Consider the following 14,985-nt stretch of genomic DNA (forward strand, 5'->3'; position numbering starts at 1 on the left):
GGACTTGAAGGGCGGAAGCTCAGACCCTGACCTGGGCAAATTATATATATATATATCTATATATAGATAAAACAGCTTCTCTATATAGAAGTCCCATTGGCACCATAAAGTCAATCTATCCAAAACCAAATTTCTTGCTGAAACCTGCTTCCTCCTTTTGACTTCCCTGTTTTTACTAAAGGAGGAGAATGAAATAAGCACTTATATAGTGCCTACTACATGCTGGGTACCATGCTAAACACTTTAAAATTATTATCACATTTGATCTTCACAACCTGGGAGGTAGGTGCTGTTATTTGCCCAGGACAGGGTCTGAGCTTCCTCACTTCAAGTCCAGTGCTCTATCCACTGTGCCACATAGCTGCTGAAAGTACCAACCATTAAGTTACTTCCACGTTTGAAACTCTTTTGACTCTTCCCCCTCTCCTTCATTTCCCACACCCAATCAACTGTCCTTATATTTGTCCTCTCCTCTCACTGCCACTGACCTAAACTATTGTAATAACTTAACTGGTCTCCCTTTCCCACTACTTTAAACTTTTCCAAGATAATTTCCATATACATACATATATATGTGTTTTTCACATAATTCCTCTCAAAACTTTTCAAGAGTTCCCTGTTACCTGGTAATAAAGCTCAAACTGCTCAGACCAGGTTTCTTAGACACTATATTTTCATGTCCATTCATTCAACAAAGTGCCTACTAAGGTACTGTGCTAGTTCTGGGGGAAAGATTGAATGCTTAGATACCACAAGGTCCTAGCCCTCAAAGAATAGGTGAGGGGATAAGATAAACAATAGCCTATACTATTACAGAAACTCATTATAGTTACAAAATCAAGTGCTTTGTGAGCTCAGGTCCAGAAGGTTATGCTCCGCCCTGGCTCCAACATCAGTGTCCTCCTTCTTCCACCCAGACTCCATGTTCTTCTGCCCTACGTTATTCCTAATTTTGCCTTCATGCTCTCTCTCACTCAAATGACGACATCAGGGAACATTTACAAAACACTGACTACACGGCAGGAACTATCCCAGGCGCTTAATAATCACTGTCTCTTTTGCTCCTCTTGACACCCCTGGGGAGCAGGTGCTATTATTCTTCCCATTTTACAAATGAGAAAACGGAGGTAAAGATAGTGACTTACCCAGGGTCAAACAGCTAGTAACTATCTGAGACTAGATTTGACCTCTGATCTTCCAGACTCCAAGCCCAGCATTCTATCTATTACTGTATCACTCAGCTGCCCCCCTTTCTTCTTCTTCATCATCATCATGTTATATCACTTTAAGGTCTACAAAATGCTTTACATATTTTAACTCTTCACAACAACCCTGTAAAGTTACTATTATTCCCATTTACAAATAAGGAAACTAATTCTGAGAGAGATGAAGTGACAGGGTCACAAGGCTAGTAAGTATCTGAGGTCTTAGTTTGAACTCAGATCTTCCTCTGACTCCAAGTCCATCCACTGTACCACCTGAAGTGTTCCTTGATCTCTGCCGTTAGTAATAATTCTTCACCCCTCAGATTTCACACGTTTGGTTTACACCTCTACTATGAATGAATAAAAAAAAAAGACATTTATTACGTGCTTCCTCTGTTTTTAAAGCATAGTGCTAATCTCTGGGGATAAAAAGTAAAAAGGGCAATACAAAAGCAGAATAGGCTGCCACAGGAAGCAGTGAATTCTTTTCTTTAGGTCTTCACACAGAAGCGTCACACAGATGCCCCACTTGAGATCCTGTACATGGTATTTCTGGTCAGGAACTAGATGGAGTCTGAGATTGTTTTCCACCTGAGATTCTGTGATCTTTTTGACTCTAAATCCAGCAGCACTTTTTAAAACAAAACTCCACCAAACTTTATAGAACAGTATCTGTTACATGATAAATGTTATTACATGACAAATCTAAGGCATTTAAAGAAACAAAGCTCTGCTCAAAGAGTTCCCATTACAATAAAGAGGGACAAAGCATGTTTTGGCTACAGAGCAGAAGGTAAGGACCAGTGGTCTCGAGTTGCAACAGCAAAACATATAGTATCACAGTTTCTTTAGTGTCACTTCCACTTAATTCCTCTTCTCACTGGGCTGTACTACTGTGGGATGTCTCCACCATGCCCCCAGGAAGTTCATAACTGGATATTCTCATCATCCTGCAAGATCTCATCGGCTTTGGTGCCCCACCTCATCACTACCCTCAACCTCTCATTTGAGGGAGAGGCCATGGACAACCCTCTCCATGTAATGAGGGAACTCAGCTCCTCATCTCACCTGGCTGCACTACTTAGGGGCCTCTTTGACCAACTTCTCTATCACACCCCTGCCTTGGATACCTCCTTCCACTCTCCTTTTTGGCTTCCATCTCTGTTCTGTCTTCCCTCATTAGAGTTCAAGGATTCTAAGCACCTTGATAGCAGGAACTGTCTTTTTTTTTTGTATTCTCAGCATTTAGCACAGTGCCTGGCACATGGCAGGTATTTAATAAATGTTTATTGACTATTGACAATAATTTTTCACTGGTTATTAATAAAACCATCCATTTCTGATTTTGAACTATGTGACAGTGCCAAGAATTTTGGTAGTGAGAATTTCCCCCCCAGGTATTTTAGTAGCTAGCGCTGCTGAGAAGACAGTAAGATCCCACTCTAGGCAGTTCAAAGGATTATAAATGTAGAGCTAGAAGAACAAGAAGTCATCTAGTTCAGCCCCCTCACTTTACAGATAAGGAAACTGGCCCAGAGGTAAGAAGTTACTTGCCCAAGGTCATACAGGTAGTAGTAACCAGAGGTGGGACTTAAACCCAAGTCTGTGACTCCAGAGAAAGATACCCTTTCCACTATATTATGCTGCCTTTCTTTGGAGGTTGCATCTCCACAAGGGCTGTTTCTCTGAACAATGGTTTCAGAACCAGACTGGAAACAAAGGTAGTGATGGAGAGATGAGGGGAAAGTGAGGAAGAATGGAGATGCTGTACCCAAGGCTCTTGGGAATTAGCTGCTGTAATTCAGCTGCTACTGGTATCTGGAAGGACATTTGAGATGGAGCACTCTTCTCCACAGAGGAAGTAGCAGAAGAGGCAGCAAAGACTGGGCTGGATCTATGGCTGGTAGCCAGGTGAGACACAGCAATTCCTAGGGCTCCTGAGCACAGGTCTTGACTGTCATCATTAGGGTCTGCCTACTAAGGAAGTGGTGGCTGGTTGACAACCAATGGTGGTAGGGGCAGGAATGGCAGACCCTCTAAGAATTCCTGTATGGTAGTGCTTTTATCTTCCCCAGTGTCTAGCATACTGCTCTTCAGGTAGATGTCTAATAAATGTTTGTTGAATTTAATTTTACTTCTGATTTACAAGTTACTCTAATTGTTCCATTCACACTGCAACACACTAGTTAAGGTATTCATTTCTAACTCACATGGACTCTTTTAATTGCCTTCTGTCTATCCTTTCTCCAATTCATTTTCCACCATACTACCCTAGTCAGATTCCCAATAAACCCAGAATCACCTCAGGTCTATTCTAAATTCTCCTTGTCCCTGGCATTCAGGACCCTCCAATTTGGTTACATCCCACAGTACCTTTCCAGTTTCATCTCATGCTATTTCCTTTCACATTCTCCACGTCCCACATCAGCTAATCTGAACTATTCAATGTCTCCCGTTCTTGGCTTATGGTTACTTCTACCTTCAGTATGAACTTCCCACTACAGGATAATGAAAATGCTCCCTTCCTTACCTCCTCCTCCAAGATCCTTTCCCTGACTCTATGAGAGTCATCTATATACATGTATATGCTTCCCATTCATACAATGCAGGGACGGCTTTGTTCCACTGATCTCCCTCTCCCCTATCAGTTATTAGTGTGCCGGTCTCTTCCTTTTCTGTTAAGCTTGATATCAAATCAATCCTTTTACCCTAATGCCCAAAAGGAATGTATCCCCCTTCTGCCCTTAACATGTGTTCTCTTTTGGAAGCATAGCATGGTGGAACAAGCACTGGCCTCAGAGAAAGGAAGACCGGGGTTTTATTTCTTCATCTGATGGATAATGGCTCTGTGAGTCTGGGCAAGCTGAGCAACCTCTCAGTATTCTAGGAAACTATGAGAATAAAGGGCAGATAAGAGATTAGCCTGTACAGATATAAGAAGTCTCCTTATCTGGATGTTCCCTTTTACCTAAAAATCACAGATCTAGTCCCTATCCCTTTCATCCTTATAATTGACAATGAATCCAGCAATCACCGGTGTCGGTTTAATCTTTCTAAAAATTATCTTTCATTGTTACTCTTCCTATCCCCCAAAAATATTTCTATGGCTACCTACTACCTAAAGATTAGGTTTCAAAGTGGCTCAGTTGCTCAACCATTCAAAAACTTCTGTTACCTAGGCCCAACTTCATATAACAATGTAATTTAATAATAATAAACAGCCAGCATTTATATGTTGCTTTTAGGTTTTGCAAAGCACTTTACAAATGTGATCTCATTTTATTCTCAAAATCACCTTGGGATACAGCTACTATTATTATCTCCATTTTACAGATCAGAAAACTAAGGCAGATGGAGGTAGAGTAACTTGCCAAGGCTCACAACTAATAGGTTTCTAAACCTAGATTTGAACTCAGGTCTTCCTGACTCCAGGTCCATCAAGCTATCTGCTCTAAAAGAACCCTTCATTGAAACTGATCTATTCATGGTTTCCTGGGATCTTCAGAAATTAGGCTCTAACCATTCATTAACCTCTCAGCCAATCCAAACCCTGCTCAGCCTTCAAGTACTTCCTTCAGGAAACCAAACCAGGGTTTTCTCCCTCAGTCAGATACTAGGACTATCCAGTAGAGTCAGTAACCATGACTTAGCCCTTAAAATATACTTGTACTGTCAACTTTTCCTGTGCCTAAGTCTTGAATACAAAGGACTGTAACAACCAGGAGAACAGGAACTGTGATTCACACTTCCTTGTATTTTCCCCGGCCTTCTAGAACACTATCTTGTACACAACCAAGTACTTTTTAATCTTATCTGACTGCTCTTCCTTCTTTTCCTCTGACAGAGCCTAGTGAGGTTAGGGGGCTGTGCCTTCGGTGTCCTGAAGTAGGACTAACAAGTTTTCGCTTTCACTCTCATTCATTGCTGACAGTGCATAGCGTTTCACAACTGGAAGCCACCTTAGAGATCCTCAGCATGGTGTTTCCTTCTTCGAAGAAACGGGACGGAATCTGCAGTCGGGAGACTAGGGTTTCAATGCTGGCGCTACCCTTTAGGCGCAGTGTGACCATGGGCTGACAGTCACTTCCCAGCCTCAAGTTTCTCACCTGTAAAATAGGGCTAAATCATACTCCATCTACTACGCATGATCACCGGGAAATCACTCAGTAAACCTTAACGCGCTAAGGAAATGTGAAGGGTTCACCTACAAGTAAAGGTGATGCCTCCTAAAAAGGCCCAGAGGGCAGACTGACGGTCCTCGGCCCTACCCATTCCCCACCCGGAGGCTGGGCGGCGGCTCCTCCCCAGCGGGGTAGGGGAGAAGGTGGCCGGGCCCCAGGCCCGGGGCTGCCTCCCCCCTCGCTAGCCCCGTAGCCGCCCCACCTCCACCGGTCGGGCCTCACCTTGGTGGTCATAGACGCTGATGTAGGAGATGCCCACGGCCATGCACCATACCACGAGGCTAGCAATGTCCGAGAAGCTGGGCTCCTCCTCCTCTGTGACCACCAAGCCCATGTGCACCGGCAACTTCTCCAGCGATCTGCCGTCCGAGCGCCAGCGAAGCCGGGGGTGGGTGGCGACTGAGGCCGCGCCGGGGGCTCCGCGGCCGTGGGCATGGTGGTGATAGTGATGGTGATGGTGGTGATGGTTCCTGCCCGCAGCCGGGGGCTTGCGGAGGGTAAAACCGAGCGGCGCTAGGACCGCGGAGGAGGCGACGCGGCACCACCGCCGCCAAATCCAGTTCCAGGTGCCGAAGCGGACGCGGAGCCAGGACGCGAGCGTGCGGTGGAGGCAGAGCAGCGCATGCAGCACGCGCCACACCAGCTCATACAACCCGGTCATGCTCGCGAAACTGGGGGCCCGTCAGCCGCCGCTGCCCCGGCCCCTCCTCCCCTCCCGCTCTCGCCGCCGCCGCTGTGGCCGCCACACCTGCGGCGCGAGTGCCACTTTTCTTCACCGGTCACGGGCACGAGCCATCACCTGATGCCCCCCCTCCCCCCCCTCGCCCAAGCCCCTAGCTACTGCCAACACCTCACCTCGCCCCCGCCGCCATCTTCCCCCTCCACCTCCTCCCGCTTATCGCCCCGCCTCTGCCGATACATGGAAGGCTCTGATTGGTCCAGGTCGAGCTCTGACGCGACTTCTGGGTCGGAGGGTGGAGGATGTGGCAAGAGCCCGAGGCGGCGAGAGGACAGGCGCGCACGAGCTGGCAAGCGCTGTCCCAGCTTGGGGAGAGAACAGCGCCCCCTGGACGTGTGGAGGGCGAGGAGCATGTAGATTTTTCATCAGTTCTGAGGAGGGAGGAAAAGCCTAGGAAATGTACACCGTTCAGTAGCGCCAGTCTTAAATGTATCAGGTAGAACAAGCCCACTTGCATTTTGTTCTGTTGTGTAACTTAAGAACTATTTATTTCCTTGAGTGGGCACCACCTGCCATTCCAAAAATATTTGGACCAGGGGGTTGCTAGATGCCAATCTGAATGTGGGTTGGCAATCACCCTTAGTGTCCCCAGGGTGATAGGATTTTGTGTGGTCCAGGTTATTTCACTTTAACCTCCGAGTCGCACATTCCTCATCTGTAAAATGGGCATGATGATGTACCACAAGGTCAGAAGGGTCGTTGTGAATTATTAGATGAGATGATGGCATGTAGATCATTTTACAAAGTCTGAAGCACTAAGTATGTGCAGAGTAGAACAAATTTTAGATATTATCTAGTCCAACTCTCTTTTAAAGAGGAAATAAAGGAAACCTAGGGAAGTGACCAGTCCTAGACTACACACAGAATTTAGACTGAAGGTCAAGCCTTCTGACTCCAGATCTTGTGATCTCTCTGCTGTTACATGTTTGAAACTTTTACCTACTTTTACACCACAATGACTAAACTGAAATTTCATAGTAATTAGTTTTGTTGTTTTTCAGTTCTTCCATTGTGTTGGACTCTTCTTGACCCCATGGACCATAGCTTCAAACCCACTGCTGAGTTAGGGAGATATCCATCCCAAGCATGTGAATGGGCAGATAAGGACAGTTTTTCCAATGGCCATAAAGGCAGCTGAAGTCAGACACTGAAGGTGCCATAGTCATCCACTGTGTGCCCATCCCCAGCCCTCTGCCATTGCCAGTCATCCTATCTTTTGCCTTGCCACTGGACTTTGATGGATCTGGAAAAGAAAGTGAAACTGAAAACTTTGAGCAGCTCTGCCTCACTTAAATCGAATTCACTTGCAAGCGAAGGCATCACCCTGTGAGGTCATTGGTCCTCTTCAAAAATAAAGGAGGAAGAACAACTAGGGACAGAGAGAAGGAGAAAGATTGTTGTTGAGTCATGTCCAACTCTTTGTGGCCCCTTTGGGATTTTCTTGCTAGAAATCCTAGAGTGATTTGCCATTTCCTCCTCCAGCTCACTTTATAGATGAGGAAACTGAAGCAAACAGGATTGAGTGACTTGCCCAGGGTCACACAGCTAGTAGGTGGCCGAGGGGAGATTTAAACTCACAAAGATGAGTCTTCCCAACTGAAGGCCAGAGCATTCTTCCAACTTCACCAGCACCCTTCAAGGTGGCAGACCAGTACCTTTGAAATATACTCTGAATCTCTCATTTTACTAACCGAACCCCTGAGGGCCAGAGAGATTAAGTGATTTGCCTAGGATCAGATAAGAATTAGTTTGAAATCTTGCAGCAGTACACCAGCCAGTGGAGAGTTTCAAACTTCTAGATAAGAACTCACCTCTCTAAGAGCTTCGTTTTTTCTGTTCAGTGGTATCTGACACTTCTTGACCCTATTTGGGGTTTTCTTGGCAAAAACACTGGAGTGCTTTGCCATTTCCTTGTCCTGCTCATTTTACAGGTGAGGAAAATGAGGAAAACAGGGTTGAGTACTTGCCCAGGGTCACAAAGCTAGTAAGTGCCTGAGGCCAGATTTGAATGCAGGAAGATGAAATCCTTACAGGTTTCATATTTAGCAGACTAGTAAATTTATTAAATGGAGCAACAAAGAGCTACTAAGAAAGCCAAGAGAACTCCACTGTTCAGTGTCTTTTCATTTTGGGGACCTAAGTTCTTTTCCAAATGCAATGGAAGTAGGAAAAAGAAGCTATAGGGAAAGAGAATGATGGTTAGGGGCAGGGGCATAAGGAAAAAGTGCGAGAGTCAGCTAGCTCTGTCCTCCCTGCCCTCCAGTCCTCACTCATTACCCAACTATCTCCACTACCATTCCAATAGAATATAAGGATTTTAATTTAATATTGTTTGCTACAAAAAAGAAAAAGGAGGGCTCTATTTACTATAAAAGAAGTTTCTTCAAGGAGCAACAGTTACAGTTTAATAGCAAAAATAAAAGTGTGTAAGGGAAAAAATGTGCAGAGAAAATATTTTTCTTCATTTGCTTTTCAAAATGTGCAGAGGGGAGTTGGAAGAAAAATGAGATGTGTGACAGAAGACAGTAAGTGAGTAAGTACAATTTATCACCATTTTAACATCCTCATCCATTCCAAAAGGCATTTACTAAAAGCAATTTCTAAGGCATTAAAAAAAATGAACTATTTAGCACTAGTCCCTGCCTTTTTGTACTATGACTATTGCTCTCATAGCAAGTTTAAAGTTAACAAAGTATTTAACATGCATTTTGTAATTTGATCCCCAACACAATCCTATGAAGTAGGTAGTATTAAGGTTATGATCCACATTTACCAGATAATGAAACGGAAGGCTCCCAGAGATTAAGTGATTTGGCAGACCTTACAAATTAGTTGTCTTTCTTTGTATGTGGACCACAGTTTCTGACACTTAGTGTTTAATAAATGTCAACTGGCTGATTAGTGAGTTGCAGGGGCAGGATTTGAATCTGTGACTTCTAACGCTAAATCCAGTCTTCCATCCTGCCACATCAGAGTGTCTTTCTTTATTAATAACACTTTATATTCATTCAGCTTTTCACAGTTTACAAAAAGCTTTCACTTATATTTATATAACAACTCGATGAGGTTGGAAGACAGATATTATCTCCATTTCTGTCTCCATTTTACAAATGAAGATTAAGAAGAGCAGTCAACAGTGTCAAATATAACAAGTTGACAAGAATCAAGATTTAAGAAAAGACTACCAAAGGACTTGGTAATTAGGAGGTCATTGGTAATTTGGGAAAGGGCAGTTTCAGTTGAGTGATAAGGTACAAACTAGATTGCCAAGGGATTGGGTGTGAGAGAGGAGAGGAAGTAGAGGCAGTGATTGTATATAACTTTTTCAAGGAGTTTGACCAAGAAAAAGAAGAGAGATATAGGCCAATAACTTGAGAGGATGGTAATGTCTAGTGAATGGGAAACATTTGAGCCTCTGTCTCTGACTCATCTTCCTTCTACAGGGGGAAATTCTGTCTTCCTCCCACAGAGACAGTGTTCTGAAGTCTAAGGTCTCATAGGTCTGTTTCCCTCCACAAATGAATGTGTGCCAGACTCTGAGTCAGTTTAAATTGTTTGTGTAACCAATAGCACACTGTAAGATAGTTAGCTGGGTTAAAGGATACAAGTTAAGGGATAGTTTTTCTGGGCACAATCATTAGCACCAAGTGTCCCCTTCATTTAAGGAGCAACTTGTTTTTAAAGCTCATAGAATGTGATATGAGTTTGAAAAAGAAGAAAAGTGTTAGGGAGAGGAGCAAAGGTCATTGAAGATCTGAATGATTATTTTTCTAACTGGCAATGCTAATTATATTTTCTTATATGCAATTGCCAAGCCTTTGGGTCAAAAACAGAAATGAAATCCCTATACTAGATTGTGAAAGGCTCAGATGCTACAAAATTGTCCCTTCTCCACAAGTAAAAGATAGATGCAAAAGATACTACGAAGACATAGTGTTCCCACTGCATGGGTAAAGACATATGGACTATGTCATGAATTGGCATGTCCTCAAAAAGACAGGAGTACCAGATCATCTTACTTGTCTCCTGAGGAACTGGTATGTGGGTCAAGAAGAGACAGAACTGAGCATGGAAAAACTGATTGGTTCCAAAGGAGCATGACAAGGCTGTATATTGTCACCTTATTTATTTAATGTACATGCAGAATACATCTTGAAGAATGCCAGAATGGATGAGTCAAAAGCTAGAATTAAGGTTGCTAGGAGAAATAACAATAATCTCAGATATGCAGATGATACCACTCTGCTGGCAGAAAGTAAAGAATAATTAAGAAGCCTGTTGATGAGGATGAAAGAGGTGAGTTTAAAAACTGGCTTGAAGCTTAACAAAAAAACAGAAAAAAAAAAACCCAAATCATTTGAATCATGGTATCTGGTCCCATACTTCATGGCAAAGGGGGAGAAGAAATGGAAGCAGTATCAGATTTTATATTTGAGGGCTCAAAAATCACTGCAGATGGTGACAGCAGTCATGAAATTAAGATGCTTTTTGGAATGGAAACTATGGCAAATCTTGACAGCATACTAAAAAGCAGAGATATCACCTTGCTGACAAAAGTCTATATGGTCAAAGTTATGGTTTTTCCAGAGGTTATGTATGACTGTAGGGTTGGACTAAGAGAAGCTGAGTGCCTTAAAATCAATGCTTTCAAGTTGTGGTGCTGGCAAAAAATTTTGAGAGTTCTGTCAAATCAATCACTATTTAAAGAAATTAACTGGCTTATTTATTGGAAGGACAAATACTAAAGCTAAAGTTTAAATACCTTGGCCATATAATGAGAAGATAGGATACATTAGAAAAGACTGGTAAAGACATTGAGAAAGATTGAAGGCAAAAGGAGAAGGGGATGGCAGAGGATGAGATGGATAGATAGTGTCATGGAAGGAACAAGCATGAACTTTGATGGACTTCGGAAGATAGTGGAAGATATAAGGTCCTGGCATGCTATGGTCCATGAGGTCAGAAAGAGCCAGACAAGACTGAATAGTCAACTGAACAGCAACAATGATGGCCAATTGAGTTATATAATAAGGCCACATCTATTTGTCCCCAACATTCCCTTTTCTCTACTTCTACTATAACCACACTAATTTAAGTATATATAACCTATTGCTTGCCTGGATTATTACAGTAACCTCCTAACTGGTCTCCCTGAATCCAATTTCACTCTTCTCCTATCCATCTTCCACACAGCTGCCAAATTGATATTCCCAAAGTGTAAGGCTGACCATTCAATTCCCTAGCTCAAGAAACTTCTGTGGTTCTCTGCTATTTCTAGGTTAAAAATTTTATATATTTATATTTACACACACCCACACTCCCCATTATAATTCCTGCATATGGGGATTCTCAAGGGTTGCAGTTGCAGATGACAATGATTGAATCTGCTCTGGCTAAGGCAAAAAGACTGTTGAGAGCTGAAGAGCAGCCTGACAAGACACAGACCCTAAGTACCTGACACCTGCTGTACTTCTCCAGTGCAGATAAAAGAACAGCCCTACTGTCCAAACCATTCATTTTCTATTTTTTCTCTCTTCCACTGAGGTGAAAATTTAAGAGAGGGAAGTCTTTTCTGTTCCCTTGGGTTCAAGTCATGCCTTTGACACACAGTGTTCATGTAATCATGGGAAAGTCACTTTACCTTTCAATGCTTCAGACAACTCCAACTTGGTAAACATTTGCCAATCTATAATAGTACAGGGAATTCCTCACCAGGACTTATTTATACCAGTGAAATCATAACTCTTGCTTTTTGCTTTTGTTTTTGTTTTTAAAGTACAATGCGCTGTGCTAGGCATTGGAGATTCAAGGACACAAACAAAAAAGGTCTTGCTTTCGAGGATCTTACATTCTGTTCATCTTTTTTTTCATTCAAGTAGTCTTCTGATCCCTCCCTCTTCCTCTTCTATACCTGTTAGTGGCACTATGATTCTTTCTGTTTTCCAGGCTCAAAACCTTGGAGTCTTCTCCCACACTCATCAGAGGAGAACCTCATCAACTTTGGAGATCCAGCATGCTTCTCATCTTCCCAATAGCATCCTAAAGACTGCTTAGGACTTATCTGCATTTTGAGCCAAGGGCAAAATCTCTTCTCTACAAAGAACCCAAAAAGAATTATAATATATTTGTATTAATATCATGTCTGGGACCAGCATTGGTATCATACACAAGCCCTATCACAAGTGGAGTAAGCTCTACTTTATCACATATAAATTCTACTGTTTGGTATTTAAAGTCCTTCATAATCTGACTCTGTTCTCTCTTTCTAGGTTGATTACACATTACTTTCCCTCATTCATTCTTCTTTCCAACAAAGTTGGTCTACTTACTTTTTTTTAAACCCAGCATATATCTGAACCTATTCCCCTCTCCTGAAATTTATCTCCTCTGTCTCTCTCTCTTCTTCTTCTCCTCCTCCTTCTCCTCCTCTCTTGCCCCCTCTCTCCCTCCCTTCCTTCTAACTACTTCAAGGCTTGGCTAAAGTGCCACTTTCTTGTAAGAGGAATTTCCCTCAGTTGTTAGTAATTCCCTCTCCAACACTATCAAACATGGGTGTGCTTGAGCTAACAGACACACTCAAGAGATCTAATTGTTAAATTTTCTGTGTGAGTAGTTATACCTTAGAAATTGAAAAATTAGTACAAATCAATGTTTCGTTTATTGTTTTGTTAATTGTCTAAGGCTTCAGAAAGCAATGAGAAAACCTTAATACAAAGTAAACTTAAAAGTGTATCATTTTCCCAGATAATTGCTTGTTAAACATTTACCAGTACACCACTGCCTTGAAATGATTTTTGTATTTATTGTGTATATGTGTGTGTGTTTACTTATCCGTGTTCTTATTGTTGTCATCCAGTAGAATGTAAAATTGTTTTGAGGTTTTTATTTTTTTAATCCCTATAAACCTAATGCCAAGTAAATAATATGAGCTTAATAAATGCTTGATCAATTTCATTCAATTGGGAGTACAGGAGAATGCCACAGCTTAGAAATTCCTAATCCAGAACTGTTCTGGAGGAAAAAAGAAAACAAAAAACCAGGGCTTGGCAACTGGGGTCATGGAGAGAATCACTATAGAGAGAAAATAGTGTCTAGGGTAGAAGTAGGGTCAAAACTAGATTCAACAAGATCCAAGAGGAATATTGAGAATCAAGGTCAGAGATAAGTATGAGTGGAGTTATTAAGAGGTCAAAAACAAAGTTCATAATAGGATCATAGGAAATAGAGTTAAAGGGGGCCTTAGAGATTATCTAATCCAGCCACATTATTTTATTCAAGGGTTTGAGCTCATCAAAGTCCTCAACTTGCTATAACTCAGTGTTCTAGAGGCACTTAAGTGTATGTGTGTGTGTGTGTGTGTGTGTGTGTTTTTTTAATCTCTGAAAAATCCTGCTCTCTGGACAAACAGGATATAAAAATGAATAGGACTTCATTGGATGTGAGGGAGTTAGGAGAATCAAAGATGACTCCAAGGTTTTGAGCCTAGAAGACAAAGAGAATTTTAGCACCACTAACATAAATAGTTTAGAGGAGCAGATCAGAGAAAAAGATTAACAGTGCCATATGGGATATGATATTGTGGAACTTCAAGGGCCAGCAAAACTTCCAGGTCATGAGCGGGTTGAAATATAGGACTGAAACTGGAAAGAGAGGTTGAAACCGGAAGTAGAAAGAATCTGGAAAATAGAATCATAAAGGTTGAAGCTGTGGAACAGATTGGAGGCAGGTAATTATGTCTGCTCTAACACCTACAGGGGCAGAGAGGTGGCATATCTTTCATTACACATACCATGCTTCAATAAGCCTATTGCTCATTCTTGGCATAAAAATGTAGAGATTAAATATGAATCTATGGTCAAGATTATTATCTTAATTTTTTGGACTCAAAGACTCTTGAAAAAGGAATAAGGAAATCTGTGAGAGGGTTTTCTGGCTCTGCTACCAAGTCTCTATGTTGACTCTGGAGAAGTTGTTTAAATCCTTTTTACCAATAATATAAAGACTTTCTTTTCCTGAACTTCTCAGAAATCTGAGGATACTAGGAAGATAACTGGGAACATAGTCTGTCAAACAGATTGGAACACAGACTCTCTCCTCACTGGTAGAGACTGATTATTCAGTGACCCACACTGATGTGAGAAGTAAAGTTGAATTTTGTGATAGTGAGAGGAGATATCCAGGCTTTTCTGGCTTCCAGCTTCAAGAATAATTCCAGCCTTTCTTCAGGTCACTGAAAGGAGAAAAAGGCTCGTGAAAGAAGCGAACATTCAGAACTTCAATTATGTCCCTATTCCCAACTCAAGACATTATAGACTTTGGGGAATTTCTCCTTGGGTGAGATCTGGAACTCTTCCTTTCTCTTGGTTGAACTATGTTGTCTTATTCCCAAAGGGAAGGCTCTTTCAATCTATATCGGCTGGTATGGATATGTGTATGTATGTACGTATGTATGAATTTATAGGGATGTGTAAGTATATATACACATACATATGTGTGTATACATAGGAGTCTAAAAATTGCACACTCTAAACTAATAATATTTAAAGGAACAGATACATAGTCTAGCCCAGTATCCCCTCTCTGACAAGAGCAGAGAATCCAGCCTCCTACTTCCCTTGCTAGTTAAAATCAAAGTCTCCTTTGGAGAAGGGTGGAGGTCTATTCTTGTGTATTCCTGCACACTATACTTAGGTAGATACAGGTGGACATCCATAATCTACATGGACAAAAATAACAGTACCTTCAACTCCACCTTATAGTGAAAAGAGTACTGGATATGGAATCAAAGATATCAGTTTAAATACTGGGTTCCAGGTGGAAAACAAGTGTGCATATAGGAGTAATTGTACAAAGAAAAACT

At 41.9% G+C, this 14,985-nt stretch overlaps 1 protein-coding gene across 1 annotated transcript in view; it reads right to left on the bottom strand.

Annotated features, from left to right (window-relative positions):
• The window catches only part of NUS1 (NUS1 dehydrodolichyl diphosphate synthase subunit), a 36,702-nt gene extending 30,515 nt beyond the window's left edge, over positions 1–6,187 (bottom strand). The window contains exon 1 of the mRNA XM_069076976.1: positions 5,609–6,187. Coding sequence (XP_068933077.1) covers positions 5,609–6,047 — 439 coding nt within the window. The 5' untranslated portion in view covers positions 6,048–6,187. The remainder of the gene's footprint in view (positions 1–5,608) is intronic.
• Between the last annotated feature and the right edge of the window lie 8,798 nt (positions 6,188–14,985).

This window comes from Petaurus breviceps, unplaced genomic scaffold (assembly GCF_028583685.1).
Source record: "Petaurus breviceps papuanus isolate PSGF00001 unplaced genomic scaffold, PetGlider_PUasm1.0 90977, whole genome shotgun sequence".
Classification (NCBI taxonomy): Eukaryota; Metazoa; Chordata; class Mammalia; order Diprotodontia; family Petauridae; genus Petaurus; species Petaurus breviceps.